General features: G+C 37.3%; 1 protein-coding gene across 6 annotated transcripts in view; it reads left to right on the top strand.

The window, feature by feature from the left end:
• The first annotated feature begins 4,433 nt into the window (after positions 1 to 4,433).
• LOC309389150 (protein transport protein Sec16B-like) overlaps positions 4,434 to 18,562 on the top strand; it is a 62,193-nt gene continuing 48,064 nt past the window's right edge. For 2 of the 6 annotated variants that reach the window (XR_014174903.1, XM_081947163.1), the window contains exons 1-6: positions 4,461 to 4,600; positions 5,736 to 5,925; positions 6,890 to 7,236; positions 8,775 to 8,860; positions 11,144 to 11,264; positions 18,352 to 18,502. Coding sequence is in view for 5 of the 6 variants with exons in the window: in XM_081947163.1 (XP_081803289.1) it covers positions 6,956 to 7,236; positions 8,775 to 8,860; positions 11,144 to 11,264; positions 18,352 to 18,502 (639 nt within the window). In the remaining variant the exon portion in view is untranslated. Of the gene's footprint in view, positions 4,601 to 5,735; positions 5,926 to 6,889; positions 7,237 to 8,774; positions 8,861 to 11,143; positions 11,265 to 18,351; positions 18,503 to 18,562 lie in introns of all 6 variants that reach the window. The other 4 variants (XM_081947161.1, XM_081947162.1, XM_081947159.1 and 1 more) reach the window with 4 other exon arrangements.

Raw genomic sequence — 18,562 nt, 5'->3', positions numbered from 1 at the left:
AGCACTTCTGTGTTGAAAACTGAAGGGCACCTGATAAATGATTGAGATAATCAGGTAGGAAAGTGGGTCCCCTTTAAGTAGTTGTTCATTAGTCTGACAATTTTATAAATGGAGATAGAAGGTTTCTCATGACACAATATCTAATTGTATGTATGTATGTATGTATGTATGTATGTATGTATGTATGCATGCATGTATGTATATGTGTGTGTGTGTGTGTGTATACATATGTGTGTATACTCTGTATATAAATAGAAAAAAATCAAAATCATAATATTTAATATTTCTACAGAATGCTGGTTATTTGGATCAAGGTAATATACTAGGAAAAACACTATTAATCCAGGTAAAAATGGTGATTAGAAATGCATAAATCTATCCTTAATAGTAATGATTGCATTACTGTGCTAATTTTTTTCAAAAAAATATTTACATGCCACCAATTTAAAGAAAATTGCTATTTACTTTTCCAGGATTTTGCTTTGTAAAGGAATTGTATTTTTATATTGTATCAACTTATATTCCTTGAAAAATAGATCATGATGATGGTATCCTAGTTCTTTTACAAAGAAGAATGATTATAGTAAAACTTCCAGGGTGCTATGGTCTTAATGCATAGCTGCTGCTATGCATCTTCTGCTTTATTGTTTGTAGAACTAGGGATAATTTGATTGCCTTGAGAGTGTGTAGCTTTTATTTTTTCATTTAGTCTTCATTTTATTGTCTATTTATGGAATTCTGGTCATTGACTGTGACATCTGTGCTAGTATAAATAGAACAAAATTCTAAATTGCCCTCTGGCTTGAGAATGCAGGAGGTAGACTACACTGAAATGGGAAAGAGAGTTAAAGTGTTTCAGATCATTATATCAGTGGCAGACAATAGGTCCCTTCCTGCTTTTAACATAAATCTTTTTGCAATCATAAGAGCAGACAGAGTTTACTGTTCTTGTCTGATGGTTTCTATACCACTGCTAAGTTTTTTCAAAACTGAATATATGAGATAATTCCTAGCCTGAAGGGAGCCACCTTATGTTGTTAAAATGACAGAACAAGCTACAGTAGAGCTCAACCGCTTCTTAATACTTATTGTGCGACATCTGATGCTCCTTTCCAAGTGGTTGTGGGTGCTGCACAGCTGTAAAATCATAGCTAAAAAGAAAAAAAAACCTTGTGATTCTTGTCTAGATACACTGTCTGAATGAAGCAACTATAAGCATGTACCTACTTACATAATGATTCTACATTCTGAAACTGGCTGTCTCTTGAGCTAGAAATTTGGCCTTGGAAAGAAGCAATACAGATAGTCACTAAATTAGTTTTCCACAGTTTGAAGCCCACCAGATTATGAACTTCAACATCCATTATTTTAATGTAGCATGATTAATGGTTGTACAGGCTAAAGATGATGGGCAATGAAATTCAACACCTCTGGAGAGTACCACATTGCAAAAAGCTGTGCTAAATACTGATTTTGAATTATAGCCATTTTTGATACCAGGGAATAATAGCAGAAAGTATGTGTCTTCTTAGTTTCTCATCAGTGTTGAGTCCCAGTGGCTATCAGAATTAGTCTCTGCTGTTTCATTGGCAAGATTTCAGAAGTGGTTTGTCAGTGCCTCACATATTAGGGCCGAGACAGTGACTGGCCTAAGGTCACCCAATTTGCATCATGTTTAAAATGGGATTAGAACTCATGGACTACTAGTTTCTAGCCTGATGCCTTAACTATTATACAAAACTGCTTCTTGTTGTTTCTTAGAAACTACTTACTGTATGGTATTTGTATTTGATGGAATGAGAAGAGGTGAAGGAAATGGAAAGAGAATAGCTGAAAAACAACAGATGAAGAAAACACTTCTCCTTTTTCCTCTGCTTTCCATTGCCTTTTTCCAATGAAGGATGTAAGACGTTTCAGCCTTCTCACAAGTTGTTTTTAATATGATTTCCTTTCACCTGAACAAAACTGTAGGTAGACCTTTAAATGAAACAAGCCCCACGAATACTTGGGAATGGGGATATGCCAGAAACACTGCTAACATTTTATGCCTCCAGTATTTACATAGTCTATATAAGTTCCTCCAGTCTCAATATTTCCTTCTGTTAATGGCAGAAAGATTTGATGCTGGTGCCACACAGGGCATGTTGCTGTTTTTAAGACCAAGCTATGCCTTCTCCTGCAGGTATCATTAGTGATATACAGGAAATCATAATCAGGCAAGAATCCTGAAAAATCTAGTTTTTTCTCTTAACCCTTCCCCTCTCTTTTAGTTGCCAAAAGTCAGGTAAGATTGAATGAGCAAGCAAAAACTAGCCTTGTATAGTTTTACTTCCCTTATCAGATTGTCTTGGTTCAAGAGCACCTTCCCAATTCCAGAATTCCAGGAGCAACCATTCACAAATCAGGCCCTTGTTGGATGAAAAGAAAAAAATGGTTACTCCCTCCATAACCAGCTCAACAATCCTAGCTCTGTTATGAAGGCTGTTCTAGCACTGAGGAAGGACTGATGGTCAGGAGAAATAGCTTATGAGCATAGTTCTATCTAAAGAACTTTGGATCAAGCTAGTGCATCTACATATTTTCTTTCCTTGACTGATGTTCTTTATAAAGATAATTATGCTAGATGTACCATAAAAAATAGATACAAAAATTGGTACGTCACAAAATAGATGTACTAATGCAATAGAACAAGCTTACCCTTTTTAATGGAAAGACTACAAGGCCAATAGCTAACTATCCATTTTAATGTATTCCATACCATAAAATGAATAAAGTAGAAATAGCAAATCTGTCATTTCAGCACTTGGGTTGGAGAGGTCAGGCAAACAAGAGAAATTAAAGGAAAAAAATGAGTGCTCTTATGCTTAGTCAGGGCTTGAAGCCTTAAGTTCTGAATTGAGTTTAACAGAATACAATTTGTGCATTGACATAATATGCAGTATCAAAGTTTTAGGATTTAATGGCTGGTTCGCTCAATATACCAAGACAATAAACAAAAAAACCACACACATATATATTGTATGAACTCATACATATATATTGTATGAACTCAGCCATTTCATGTGTAAATGTTTTTAAAGTGCTTTACTTAGAATGTGCGATTTAAAATTCTCTACATTCTACATGCTCTCTACTGTCAAATTAATTCCTTGCCTAATTACATGTAATAACTGTACTCTCCATACTTAAGTTTCCAGTCTTCAGAGTAGAGATACCTTCATAAATCACATCCAGCATTATTCTTTTCATATGGTAAAAACAAAACAAAACAAAAAAACATTCTTTGGAGGAATTGTTCCTGACTCAATTTAAATTACTGTCCTACTGACTTGTTTTCATGCATCTCTGATTCTGACAATGTATTGCATCTGAGAAATGCAAGGAGGCAGAAAGGCTTCAAATTAAACCAGATGGACTCCACACTGTTTTTCCTTCTGAATTTCAAAACTGACAAATATTATCTGAGAAGTTCTTACCACCACCCATGAATGTACAGTGAGTCCAGGAGTGGTATCAACCCCTATGTTAAATGCAAAAAAAAAAAAAGAGCAATGCAGAACAGAGGCTCTTGGAAGTCCAAGCATCAAATGGATGAAGACTCTAATCCTTATCCTTCACTTCCCTATTCAGGCTCATCCTCCACTCTGCCTAATACAGGGGTGTCCAAACTTGGGAACTTTAAGAATTCTGGGAGTTGAAGTCCACAAATCTTAAAGTTCCCAAGTTTGGACACCCCTGGCCTAATACAAACTGGAGGTTGGTGCCTAATTTGGATCACACCCATGCAGAATAGGGCAGGCCTACTATTTGAAAAGATCAGGGGACTCTCTACTTATCATTCAAGACGGTAAATAATCCCAAGAACGATTTCTGTCCTTTGACTTTCCCGACAAACTGTCAGCGAGGATCTCTGACATGAATCCCCCCTCACAAAACCAGGACGGGGACAAAAATACGGGGATCATTTGCAAGAAGGTCAGAGGCTCAAAGAATCAGACCGAGGTTTCAAACTACAGAAAAATATGCTGAACGGAGAACCGCCCGGCATTTTCTAGGAAAGCTGGCTGCAGTGCTAATTCTCCCGTTTGGGTTTCATCATTCATGGCTTTTATTCGTAGATGGGAAAACGGGTCGTGATTTATTTCTTTATTTCTTTTTTTTGAAGCAAACCTTGAACATTCCTCCCCCTTCAAACAGGCAGTGAGGTTTGTCTCAAACCTCAGTTTGCAACATTGACTGCCACTCTGCCTCCGCCAATACATGGCAGGCATAATTATACATAGCCTTCAAATTTCTCGACTACTGGAGTGACCTTCTTTGTATGGCGACCTAAATTTCACTATCTAACTTTTCCCTCACTCTCAGCGTGTAAAGAAGGAACAGCTCCGGCGGGGAGGAAGAATCCCCGCTCGAAGGTTCCGCTTAGCTGACGTGGCAAGGGAAGCCTGTGATAGCGCCTATTCTAATGAGCCGATTCAGCGGCCGAGCTTGCTACTGTCATGGGATGCAGAAGCATCTGCAAGCGTTTTGCTTTAGTGGTAGACTTTGTAAGTAATCTCTGTGAAGGAATCAGTTAAGAAGAATTGCGGAGATTTTAAAGGTGAAGCAAGGGAAAGATATAAAACGGGATAGAAGAGAGAAGAACATATATAAAATGAATTTTGTCTCTGAGAAAACTTTAGTTTCTTTTGGGGAGAGGGAGGGGGAGGAAAGAAAATAATTCTTTCCGGCAATGTTTGTTTACAATCATGTGTGGATAAAGTTTTGTTCCAGGTAAGAATTAGCCCTTGGTGTGTTCAATTTATCTTCAGTAGTGATCTGCATGGATCTACCTCCTGTTGTGATTAACAATGTGAACAGTGTGAATTTAAGCAAGATGGCTCATTCAGTTCTGACCTGTGTCCAGGCTTGAAATACTTGTTCCAGTTGCTATACTATGTGATATAAAAAAAATGCAGTATCGCCTAAGGCAGGGGTGTCCAAACTTGGGAACTTTAAGACTTGTGGACTTCAACTCCCAGAATTCCCCAGCCAGCAGGCTGGGGAATTCTGGCAGTTGAAGTCCACAAGTCTTAAAATTCCCAAGTTTGGACACCCCTGGCCTAAGGAATGGAAATCTGAATTAGAATTTCTTTTTTTTTCTACACCTGCATAATTTAGTTACCTAGTAACTATGTATTTCAGTTTAATGTGAAATCATCAAGCATTTTGGCTCAATTTCTGTCAGTACCCCATAGTATGTCCTCTGTCTCTGATGTAATCAACTGGGCTAAGAGAATGAAGGAAGGACTCCTGGATTCATTCTCTTTCCTCCCATTGATTCCATAAAGGCAAGTTGCTATCTTCTCCAAGTCTCTATCCTCCAACCTTCCCTTCTGCTGTAGCTTCACCTTGAGGACACCTGTTCTACCTGGCCAGCGCTCACTAGGTTTTACCTGGCCAGTACTAAGTTTTAAATTTAGAATAGCTTTTGGAACAAACCTGAGCATCTTATGGCTCTTGAAGCAAATTGCTCCAAGCCATTCGTCTTTCATTATAAAAACCCAAGAATATGTAGAAAAGGTTCCTGAAGATGGAGGAAGGGAAAACAAGTAATCCAACTTTGCTGGGCAACTTCCCATGTCATTCTACTCTACCTGCATTTTAAGTGATGCAAAATGCACTAAATATTTAGTTTGTTTGAAGGATCCAATGTATTGTTTACAAAGGTTTAAGGTGCCCTTTGCTCTGCTCAGTCAGGATTATTACATTGTCCAGGACTTTGACACCAGGAAAGAACTGAGAGTGCTCATCTACAGTGAGTAGAAACTTGGTCAGGTATCCACCCATGTGGCAAATGGACTTTGACAGCTGTCTTGGAGACGGACAAGTACCACTGAGGCTAAGCTGAAAGAACTGGAGCTGCTGGTCTCATTTCTAATAAAGGTATGTGCATTGTAAGTAGGAGTGTTGTGGGTGTATAGACATAAGATAGCATTGCTCACTCAAGTTGTCCTGGAGTTATCCTGTAGCATTTTACCTCAGTTTTTTTCTTGCTCTTTTGGTATATAAATGAAATAGGTTTCACCATACACAAATGTTAGAGCTGCACAGAAGACAGGTTTGATAGAGAGGGTTGAAATCAATAAAACTGTGTTGTCAGATGTTTGTACAATATCACTCCCTGCTGGTTTGGCAATGTGATTTAATGACTGATGTATAGATAGAAGGTGGTCTGTGTATCTGTATGAACCTTTTAAAAATGGACTAAGAGACCAGAAAGATCTCAAATTTATTCAGCCTTTAGGGAACTGCTACAGATAATTTTTTCAATAATAGTGATATAATATCAGAAAGATTAAACTGCATGTCAGGAAGTAATCAGATATCTAATGTTATCATTAATTATTACTATATAATGAAAGTATTTATCAAGTCACTGTTTTCTGATAAATGAAGCAGGATTTGTTGTATAATTTTGAAATAATGTATGTGGATTGGCCTGATTATAACTCTTTATTTTCATCTAGCGTTAAAGTTACCAATGTTAGATATCAATTAGCGTGAAAGCTAATTGCAGTATTAAAAACTTGTAAGAATTCTGTGCCTAGGGCATAAACTTGTTTCTTTAACAGTAACTTCATGTATTTTCTATCAAACTACAAAGAGGTGAATAAATATTAACAATCTCATATATTCTCTTTTCCAAAGGGGGAAAAGGTTTTTTAAAAATCCTAATTTATAAAGAAGTTATAGATATGCCTCTACGACATAGCAAGAATAGTCTTCTCTGGAGCCTTTCTAGACTTATAACCATGAAGGCAAAAGCCGTTACAGTTTGGCTATCTTGTTTGGAAGAATGCTTCTTTTCATTAAACCTACTGTCTTTTGATTGTTTTTATATTTATAGGAAACCAAAGAAATTTAGATACTGAACAAAATCTAAATAAGAACAGTCTTTAATAAAAATTCCAGAATGGACTCATGGATGCCACCACGACAGCCCCAGGACCAAGGGAAGTGTGGAGCCTGGTTTGAAGGCTATGGAAGAAGCCCATGGAGGGAAGTCTACCATGGTCCTCCACCTCCACATTTCAGGCATGAAGGATACCATCCTGATTTCCAAGTAGGACCTCCGCCTTGGCTAGATACTCAGCACCACCATCCCATCCATCATCCGAGACTCCAGAATTATATGAGACCAAACTCCAGGGCAGAGTATTACAAAAGTAGCTATCCAGACCGGTCTTACACAAGGTAAAGCTCACATGAAAAATAAGGAGTGACAAGGTTGGGAAAAGATACAGACAGGCAGCACAAGGAGGTCCAGGTTGTGATTTCAGATGGTTCTAAATCATAGTCTAAAAAAATAAAATCCTCTGATTTCAGAAATTATGGGAAAGTGTATTTTTATTGCAGTTGGGATTGTTTTGAATCTGTTTCTCGCATATCTCTATAGACTGCAGAGCCCTGCATGGGCTCCTCCTGAATAAGGTCACGTGCCACCATAATAATCTTAATTTTGACCTTTTGGATCCTGCGGTGCAGCTGAGCAGGAACATACACACAAAATCTATTTACTTAGCCTTGTTGTCATATTTAGCTTTTCTTGATCTTGAAAAGTTTTAATCTTAAATTAATCTTTAATCTAAGATCTTTGATCTTAAAAGTTTTCTTGAAAACTTTTGTTGACAACACCACCCCCACTTTATTTTGGTCATTGAGTGACTGTGGAGTTGTGGCTTCCCTGCCTCGTATATTGCTTAATGTGCAATTTCTTGTATATTGTCATGATTCTCTTGCCTATACTGTATATTGCTTAATATGCGGTAGATATTTAGTATGTTTTATGTGGTCTTATCTATTCTTTGCATTGAAACAACTGTTTAGCATTGTATGTTTTATAGATTTGCCTGAGTTTATACAGTATTATATCCAAATTAATGTTCTGTTTTTCCCTTATCTTTGAGCATACTTATAATAATAAACTAGAAATTAATATTTCTCATCAACACTCCTAAACACAAACAAGAAATCAAAGGAACAGCTACCCAAACTTCAAACCAATCCATTTATGTATAATTGAAAAATTGTGAAAGTGAAAAAATAAGGACCAAGTTATTCACATAATGGAAGCTATAATTTCCTGCTATTATTTTAACCAGGCCTTTGTATCTCCTAAATTAGAATGCAAAAGCTTTGTGGTTTTGCCAATTTTTTTACATTTCACATCCTTCAATTTGTCCCATCTTTATGTTAGTGCTGCCACTACTTATTCTATTGACTTATAAATCACTAAGTTCAACCGTCCACTGAATCAGTGGGCCCTAGCAAGTTGTCAATGAAATAAGTCACTCATATTTTAAAATTATTTAATAATAGATCTTGGAGAAAGACTGACATTAATTATCGAATAATGGTGATCTAACAGTAAATAAAGATCAATTATTATGTCTAATAATTATGTGAAGACCCAGCTTCTGGAAAAAGCTGTAATGTTGGGAAAGGTGGAAGAAAGGATAGGAAGATGGGCTGTACCAAGATGGATGGACTTACAATGGTGATTGGAAGACGTGGAAGACTAGGTTAGAGACAGATCATCATGGAGAAAATCTATGTGGTCACTAGGAATTGAAAATGACTTGATGTCACATAATCAATAAATAATAATATGTACTAGTTTCTGGATCCGTTTTTGATGAACTATTTCCATTCTATACAAAAAATATAGATAGCCTACTAAAGCATTTTTTTCTGCCTCTTATTTGGCTCATTCCTTTTGGATTACTTTTCAGGCAAGAATATGAAGAGTTGCACCATGGCTTCGTGGAGGACCCTGAAGCATACCAAAGATTCACCCAAGTACATCCAAGCAAAAGAGGTACTGCGTTCCCCATAGGAAAAATGGCTGAGAACATTATGGAACTAAAATATCTTTCTCCAGTCTGGTGCCTTCTGGGCTAAAACAATTTATAATTTCCAACCAGTACTGGCAAAGACCGATCTATATAGGAATAATGGATATTGGGGAATGCTGAAGTAAAGTATAGGGTGTGTTTGTATTTATGTGTGTTATGGGAAGTCATCTGTAAGCATTTTTTTATTCTTTATGCATTCTTTGTGTATTAGTATAGTGTGGGACCAAAGTTTAGAATGGTTAGAGCTGAATGTCCTCCTGAAAAGGAGACAAATGCAGCAGGCCTGTGAAACTGCAACACTTAAGTACTTGTAACTTACTACACTACTAACATTTAAGATTTGAAAAAGGAGTTTGTAATTTTCTACTTTTTGAGACTAAGGCATGGCAGCCAGTGTGGCATATTTCTTATGGTCTAGAGCCGTGATGCCGAACCTATAGCACACGTGCCCCAGGTGGCACGTGGAGCCATTTCTGAGGGCACACGTGGCGTTGTCCTGCCAGCTCCAGCACGCAATTTTCGGCCTTGATTTTTGGCCATTTTTCTCCCCCCGGAGGCTTCAGGAGGCTGTCCTGAAGCCTGTGTAGGGCAAAAAACCGCTCAACGCACCTCCCGGAAGTCCGGAGGCTTCAGTGAGGCCTGCCTGCATGCTGGGTGTGTGTGTGTTGTGCGCACATGCGCAGGGGAGTGCATTGCATTATGAGTGTGGGCATGCTCCCCCCGCTTTTGGCACGCCTTGACAAAAAGGGTTAGCCATCACTGGTCTAGAGACTAGAGGATTAGAGAGAATTAGAAAGACTCAGGTTCAAGTCTACCCTTGGCCATGAAATTCACTTGGCAACTTTGAACCAGTCACTCAGCCCAACCTAACTAGCAGGGATGTTCTTGTAGAGAAAACTAGGTAGAAAGGGTCAAATATGCTGTCTTCAAGTTCTGTAAAACTGGTGATGTAATGTAACACCAAACATTTCAGTTTCTTATCTCGATCTCAGTCTCAAAATCTTCCTGGGATCACGTGTTAAGTCCAAAATTCTATTTCACTTCTATGGTTCCATTTTTAGGATTAACTAGTTTACATTTCTGTCTCTTTTCTCTCTCTCTTCTCCTCCCCCTTTAGCTTAGCCTTAGTCTGGATTCATCTATATCTTTTCACCTTCGTCCTCATTTCTATAATTCCCCCTGTTCTTCTCAAAGCATTTCAGCTGCAAGAAGCATGGATGTTATTTTCTTCATTAATTTCTACTTCCCTTTGAAACTTTGAAAAACCACAAGTAGTTCTACTTACTTCTAACCTCATTTAAAAAGAACCATCACACACACACACACACAAACACACTCACTCACTTCATTTCTAATGCATGCCCTTTAAAAAATTAGGTGTGCTATAGCTGGGTTGTAAATATCTGGACCACCTGTAGGTGAAAGTAGTGGGATTCTTTAAACAAGCGGCCCCCAACCTTTTGGGCACCAGGGACTGGTTCCATGGAGAGAGGTTTTTCCTGGAGGGGGCATGGTTTCACGTGCTACTTGCATCCCATGCATGGGGCTTCACTTGTTTGCGTGGCCCAGTTTCTTGCATGCTGCAGCCCAGTGCCGGTCCACAAACCAGGGGTTGGGGACTCCTGCTGTAAACCTTCCATCATATGGCTTTTAAGATTTTTGCAGCACAAATATGATACTTCTAAAAAGTGAAAGCTACCAGTCCCTGCAATTTTCTTGGCATGATTTTCAGAAGTGGTTTGCCGCTGACTCCTTCCTAAGGCAGATAAAGAGTGACTGGCCCAAGGTCACCCATCTGGCTTCGTACCTAAAGCAGGCATAGAACTCATGGTATCTTGGTTTTTAGTTTGATGCCTTAACCACTGCATCAAATTATATTACAGTTTGGTTTAAATAAGAAAATATTCCCACAATGGTGACTTGCTAAGAGAAGGAGGAGGTGATAGGTTCTCTTCAAGAGCAAGTAGGATTCCTATAATCCTAGCCCGTATTTGGGAAAATTACTGTAACTCAACCATTTCATTTCTCTTAATTGTTTCTCAGCTTCATGCTGTTTACCTGCAATCCTCCCCCCACAAACAAGGTAAATAATCATTATTATCTAATCTGTTCCACTAGTGCAGTAGCATAGATCAATTGTGTAGTCTAAGGAGAATGGCATTCCAGTGCTTTATGCCTAATTCTGACTAGTCTTTCATTCTTAATGCATGCAATAAGACCTATTTGTTTATATTTACTTTGTACAGATCCAAGATGGAGAGATAACTGGAATGAAAGTGCAAATTCCTGGAACCAGAATTACTATACAGATTGCCAGCCTAGGAGTGGTAACAACTCTTTGGGGCATTATGATGTTACACTAACTCAGTAAGTAAACCTCTTGAGTGACAATGTTTTGATTGTCCATATCCAGTTATTCTTAGTACTTTCGGTCAATGGATGACCTCAATATTTATTGACAAAATCTCTGGCCAGCATGAGGACAGAGTTGTAGATGTTATCTTTGTCTTGTTTTCAGTGTGTGTGTGTATGTGTGGCTGTATCCTCTCTTAAAACTACCTCTCCACTGGAGATATTTTAGATTTTTCCAAGCTGAGGTTTGTGAGAAGATGTATTCATCTTTCAATTTTTCATGCATAGAACTTCTATACATTACCTTAGGGATCTTCTAAGAAAATTACAGTTAGTCCTCGACTTACGACCATAATTGAGCCCAAAATTTATGTTGCTAAGTGAGACATTTGTTATGTTTTGCCGCACTTTCTTGCCACAGGTGTTAAGTGAATCACTGCAGTTGTTAACTTAGTAACACAATTGTTAAGTGACTCTGGCTTCTCCACCGATTTTTCTTATCAGAAGGTAACATGACCCTGGGACTCTGCAACTGTCATAAAGATGAATCAGTTGCCCAGAAACTGAATTTTGATCACATGAACAAGGGGATGCTCCAATGGTCGTAAGTGTGAAAAACTGTCATAAGTCACTTATTTCAGTGCCATTGTAATTTTGAATGGTCATTAAATGAACTTGTAAGTTGAGGACTACCTATATATGGGGAACGTCAACAAATGTACAGATATGGCATTGAACAATTCTTGAGTGCTTATCAGTGCATTACATATATCTCCTATTAATGGGTTGTGGTAAAAATATGCTGGCTTGCAAGGTCATTTAGATTTGAACCAGAGGTGGAATTCAGCCAGTTCTGACAGGTTCTGGAGAACCGGTAGCGGAAATTTTGAGTAGTTCGGAGAACTGGCAAATAGGCTGGCCCTGCCCCCAGCTGATCTTCTTTTGTTGTCCTGAACAGGAGAACGGAGCTGGAAAGCAGATTAGTGGGTTGGGGAGGGAATGGAGATTTTGCAGTAACCTTTCCCTGCACGCCCACAAAGCTACGCCCACAAAGCCACACAACGCCCACAAAGCCACACCACACCCACAAAGCCATGCCCACAGAACCGGTAGTAAAATGTTTTGAATCCCACCACTGATTTGAACCAAATACCGTGTGAGTACTGTACTGTAGTGTGAGTGCACTAGGAGGCAAAATTGACCTTTGGTTGGAATGGTGATTTGTGAGTATCTGCTTATATAAATGTTTGTTTGTTTTGAGTACTTAGTTAAATGTAAATATAAGTCTGTTCATGGGTACACAAAAATGAATTGAGAAGCATGATTGATTTTTACGGTCAAAGATTGAGTGCATCCTAAAAGGACTATGGGAGATTCTGAATGTGAAGCAGATTACTTTTACACAGTACCGAGAGTTGAGTTTAGAGAATAAAGGACACATAAAGAAAAGAAATAATTGGAAAAAAAATCAAAGTGGAAGGACAATAGGAAGAGAAAATGTGAGTCCTGCTTTGAAAAGTATTAGAAGATAAATACATTTTCCAGCAGAATAAATGAGAAATGTGTAAAAGGAAAGAGGACGTGAAAGCTGATTGGAACGTGTTACAAAGCAATACAGAAGATTGTAGCTTTATATTAAAGGAAATAAAAACACATTACAGAGGTAAAAGAAGCTGTTAGGCAAATGCACACAAAAACAAGATTGTTGCAAAAATGAGGAAGATATTTTATAAAGTGTATATGGAGAAAAGACAAATGCAGAGTATGTGTTCAACAAGAGTAGAAGTTTTTCAAAAAGTTAGAAAATCTAAAGCATCTAAAAGGAAATTGACCATAAAGAAATTAAATTTGCTGATATTTATGGTGATTGGTTTGTTTCTGGAAATGGAAAGAGTGGAATACTGAAAGAGGAATTAAATGGAGGGGAACTCTATCCCAGATGGCAAGACACAGAAGAAAAGACAAAATAATTTATGGATTTAAAGAGAGAAATTTTATTAGCAACATCATTGAAAACACTACAGACAATTAAAGATAAGCTGATTAAGGAAACAGAAGAAGGGCATCGAAATTACATGAGAGATTTTATAAGCAAGAAGTTGCTAAGAGGAGTCCATACAAATTTGATTAAGGAGATGATTAGAGGACTGACACCACAAATGGCAGAAGACATGAGATAGTTTTGCTACTGGAAAGATACAGGTTGATAGATGGAAGTGTATAATTTAAAACTAGTTAAACTTAGTGAAATTTAGTGACAATAGATATAGTTAAATAAATAATTGATAATGATAATAATGTATACTATGTATAGTATTATGATAAGTAATAATTGGATATGAATATTGAATGGTACCCATGAAAGGAAGATTAGAAATCCTTTTGGATTATATATAAAGGTTAATAAAAAAGAACTAAGTTAGATTCAGTTAAGTCTTGATTATTGGGGGGGAAATGTTATTATACAGGATATAGTCAAATAAAGGAGGGATAATGATAACAACGTATATATATATATATATGTATGGGTACAACATAAGGAAACTGGATTGTAAATTGTAAACAGTGATTTGGAAAGGAGGATTAGAAAAAAATGTTACTAAATATTATGGATGTTTAGCTAGAATAGGACATAAGGATTCAATGTTATTGGAGGATTTTAGAAATAGCAAATGAAATGCCAGTATGTGGTTATGTATGAAATCTTGGTATATTTTATGATGAAGGATGTTTAAACAATTATAGTCAAATGAAAATGGAGATATGATGATGGTAATATGTATAAATATCTGAGTTAAAATACTTGAGTTAATATGAATTATGCTTGATGACTGTGGAAGAGATGCACAATAGCCTTTTGTAACCAACTGATACACTTTCTATAGTATGTAAACAAGGAAGATTTTATTTGTTGTGTTTGTTTTGAAAATTAAAAATAAAAAAATATAAAAAAAAGATTGTTGCAAAAATGAGGAAGATATTTTATAAAGTGTATATGGAGAAAAGACAAATGCAGAGTATGTGTTCAACAAGAGCAGTTTATGGTTAAGATTTAAAAATGAAGATAAAACATTTTTTTTCTGAAGTGGGACATAGCAGAACTGATGGCAGGTAGACCAAGGCAGTCATGCATCACTTGATAAAAAGTCACTTGATAAAAAGCGTCCACGAAAGAGAGTTAAAACAAGATGGATTGACGACATCAGCATGATTTGCTGGCCCAATTGGTAAAAGAAAGCTCAAGATTGTATAGGTTGGAAACATGCGGAACAGCCTTCTTCCTGCAATGGATAGACAATGGTACACACACACACACACACACACAAAATATTCCAATATTCTAGATGTGATGTGAGTATAATAATATAATATAATAATATAATAATATAATAATATATATAATAATATAATAATATATAATATAATATAATATAATATAATATAATAATATAATATAATATATAATAATATAATATATAATAATATAATAATATATAATAATATAATATAATATAATATAATATAATAATATAATATAATATAATAATATAATATAATATAATATAATATAATAATATAATATAATATAATATAATATAATATAATATAATATAATATAATATAATATAATATAATATAATATAATATAATATAATAATATAATAATACAATACAATACAATATAATACAATAATATTGTATTGTATTGTATTGTAATGTAATGTAATGTAATGTAATGTAATGTAATATGAATAAGTCAAATATTCTGCTAACTGAGTGTCTGGAAAATATTAGGTTTTTTTAATATTGTTCAGAAGCTATCCCCAAGAAGATACTGAATTTAGTTGGTAAGAATATTTCAAAATATATCTCTCAGGTAAGAGAGGCTATTGAGAGACGATGAAAACATCCTTAGGTTTATTGGGAAAGATTAGTGTTATTAAAAATGAATTTAGCATCAAACTAATACATATTTTCAGAGCAATGCTTCTTTTAGTCCACCTTAAATATTTTAAATAGTTTTTGTTATAACTTATTTAAAAAGTTAATGATTATTGTAAATTTTTATGGATGGAGCAAATACTTAGTTTGTCATTGGCTTATTTATTAACCTAAGTCATGTATTAGAATGCAACTTTTTTTAGCTACTTGTGATCATGAGCTACAATTGTAAGATTCAGAATTACAATTTACTACCCTTCTGGCCCAGAGATGTTGGTTTTTATCATAGTAGGAATTAGGTTCTTTTCTAGCACTAAAGGTAACAGGCATAGGTAATTTACTATATATAATTTACTTTTGTTCTTTTTCCCCTCTCTTTATACGGCAAGGACGTGCGGTCAGGGGAGGCAGGGGAGGCAGAGCCTCACCTCTCATCATGAAATAATATATAATAATAAATTATAATATATATTTCCTCCCATCCCTTTTACACGTTCCCCTAAGCTCCGGTAAGGAGAAGAGCTTTTGGGGAGGAAGAAGAGGGAGGAAGAAGAGGGAGGAGGAGGAGGAGGTGCGTGCGTGGGGCGGTGCCAGCTGGGCAACCGGCGGAGGCAGGAGGGTTCTTGGAAGCGCCAATAACCTTCCTGCCTCCACTGTACTTTGCGCACTCCTCGCGACTGCAATAGACGTCCAGAAGTGGTAGGGGCTGTTGGGCTGGAAGCCCAAACCCCATTAGCCACAAAAGCCGCTTCTGGACGTATATGGCAGTCGCAAGGAGCGTGTGAAGTCCAGCAGAGGCAGGAAGGTTCTCGTCGTTCCCCAGTCGCTTTCGTGGTTTCATCATCAAGATGAAGTTCGGGAGCACCGACAACATTTCTGCCTCCACTGGACTTCGTCTTGATGATGTCGCCGCAGCTCCCGGGACGGACGGAGGTAGCCAGAGTGGCGCCTAGGCAGTCCGGCGGGCGAGCAAACGAGGATCAGGCTGCCTGATCCTCCATCGCTTGCTCGCTCGCTCTTTCGTCCGCCCGGACCGCCTCAGCACCGCTCTGGAGGTCTGGCCGCTCCCAGCCACTGCGACAACGTCATCAAGACGAAGTGGCTTGGAGGCGAAGTGCTTTTCAGTGCTTTTCTGTGCGTCTGGCGTTTAGGTAGATAGCTGGATGTCCTAAATGCCAGATGCTCAGAAAAGCACTGAAAAGCATCTGCTGTTGGGGACTGCGGAGCGCAAGCCGGCGGAGCGTGCTCAGGAAGGCGGGGAATGGGATCATGTGTGCTGGAGGCTGAGGCAGCCTCAGCCTCCAGCACACGTGGTCTCATTCCCCGCCTTCCTGATGATGTCACCAGCCTCACCAGCCATAAACCTCACCGCACGTCACTGTTATACGGTAGTGTTTTTATATGTAGTAGACTACATTTAGTTTTGGTAATACAACAATAATATAATTATATTGATATATTCATGTTTAGCTTGTATACAATTTCATAATTATGGCTTTTAAAGAAATGTTTTATATACAGCACATACATATATCAATATGAGAGTCTGTGCCATGTTGTGAGTTGAAGTGCTGGACAGGGAGCAGGGAGATCCAGATTCTAGTTCTCCCTTAGGCAGAGAAACCAGCTGGTGACTTTGGGTAACAGAAAATTATTATTTCCCTCCCTATCCTTCTTCATTATATTTCTTTTAACTGCTCAGCACTTAAAGTTGTGTCACGCTGACCAAATGCACAAAAGAGAAATTTTATGCATTTTTCCATCCTAGCTATAAGATAAAGCCAAACTGCTACATATAACAAAATAACAGAGTTGGAAGGAGTCTTGGGGGTTTTCTAGTCCAAGCCCCTGCTCAAGCAGGAAACAAATGGTTGTCCAATCTCTTCTTAAAAACCTCCAATGATGGAGCACCCACAACTTCTGGAGGCAAGTTGTCCCACTGATTAATTGTTCTAACAGGAAATTTCTCTTTAGCTTGGTTCTCTTCTTGATTAGTTTCCATCCATTACTTCTTGTCTTGCTTTCCTGCTGGGTAGAATAGGATCTATCTATCAGAATAACTTCTCTTCTATCGGAAGAACTACTCTATAGATGATGCACTTTCCTGTGTGCTTCATCTTAGCTTGGCGCACCTGGAGGAGAAGAATACTTATGTGTGAAAGCGGTTTATTGATTTTAGTTCGGCGTTCCACAGCATTTTGGGAGCATTTGAAGTATTTCTATTAGAACTATTAGATTCTGTTACAGCTTTGTTTCCTATGCCAGCTGTCTGGTAAACTCACAAGATTCATTTTTTTTGCCATGTTCATGTATACATCCAAACTAGACTGTGTTGTTTCTCTGGGTCATATAATGTATGTGGTTATATGCTTGCTTATTTATTTATATACTTATTTATTTGTTTATCAAGTTTATGTAATGTATATTGGAGGTGGTGACTCTTTGAGAGCTGTATGCAACAAAATTTCATTTTAATATATGCCAATTAGTGTACATTTAAAGTGACAATAAGCTCTGAGTTCTAAGATTGATCCTTCTTCTTTGTGGCAGCTGATTAGATACTGAAATATGGCTATCATGACATCTCTAATCCTTATTTTCATTAAACTAGACATACCCAGTTCTTGCAACTGTTCTTCATATGTTTTAGTCTTCAGTCCCCTAATCATCTTTGTTGCTCTTCTCTGCACTCTTTCTAGAATCTTAACATCTTTTTTATATTGGGCAATTAAAATGGATGCAATATTCCAAGTGTGGTCTTATCAAGGCATTATAAATTGGTACCAACACTTCATGTGATCTTGCAGAAAACTGCAATTCTTTGCGCATCTAATATTCTGCAGACTTTTCCAATACAGAATTGTAAGTTTGTGGGAGGGGACGTTATCAATAGAGGGAGCTTTTTCTCACCTTGCAGCTAACTTGGTGATAGGTGAAAAAGATTTAAGTGAAACATTTGCTTAGATAGTTTGCTGTGTACACATCATGAGGAAATTGTCAAAATTCTGAAATATTAGAATCTTGTAGGGAACAGTACATATTCATGGGATTCATTTTATGTACTTATCATGGTATAAGGAGACATGTATATGTTTGCTGTAAGGTTGAGTCCAGTAGATTTTAAGCTCAGCCTTTTTCTTTTTCCTTTGATTTCCTCTAGATCTAAGAAGCAGAATTCCTATGAGGACAGCTATGCTTCAAAGAAAGATGCTTCCTATGATATCAGCTACCATTCTCCTTTGTTGCAAGAACACACTTGGGATAATTTCCAAGAGAACTCTTTGAAGAATGCTGCTGTTCCAGCCCATGAGGTATTTAATCTCATCCTTGCTGATAGTTTAGCCAGTGGGAGGAAAGAGGTCCAGACCTTG

Source organism: Natrix helvetica (genome assembly GCF_964273705.1).
Source record: "Natrix helvetica genome assembly, chromosome: 3".
NCBI lineage: Eukaryota > Metazoa > Chordata > Lepidosauria > Squamata > Natricidae > Natrix > Natrix helvetica.
This window is presented reverse-complemented; position numbering and strand designations above follow the sequence as displayed.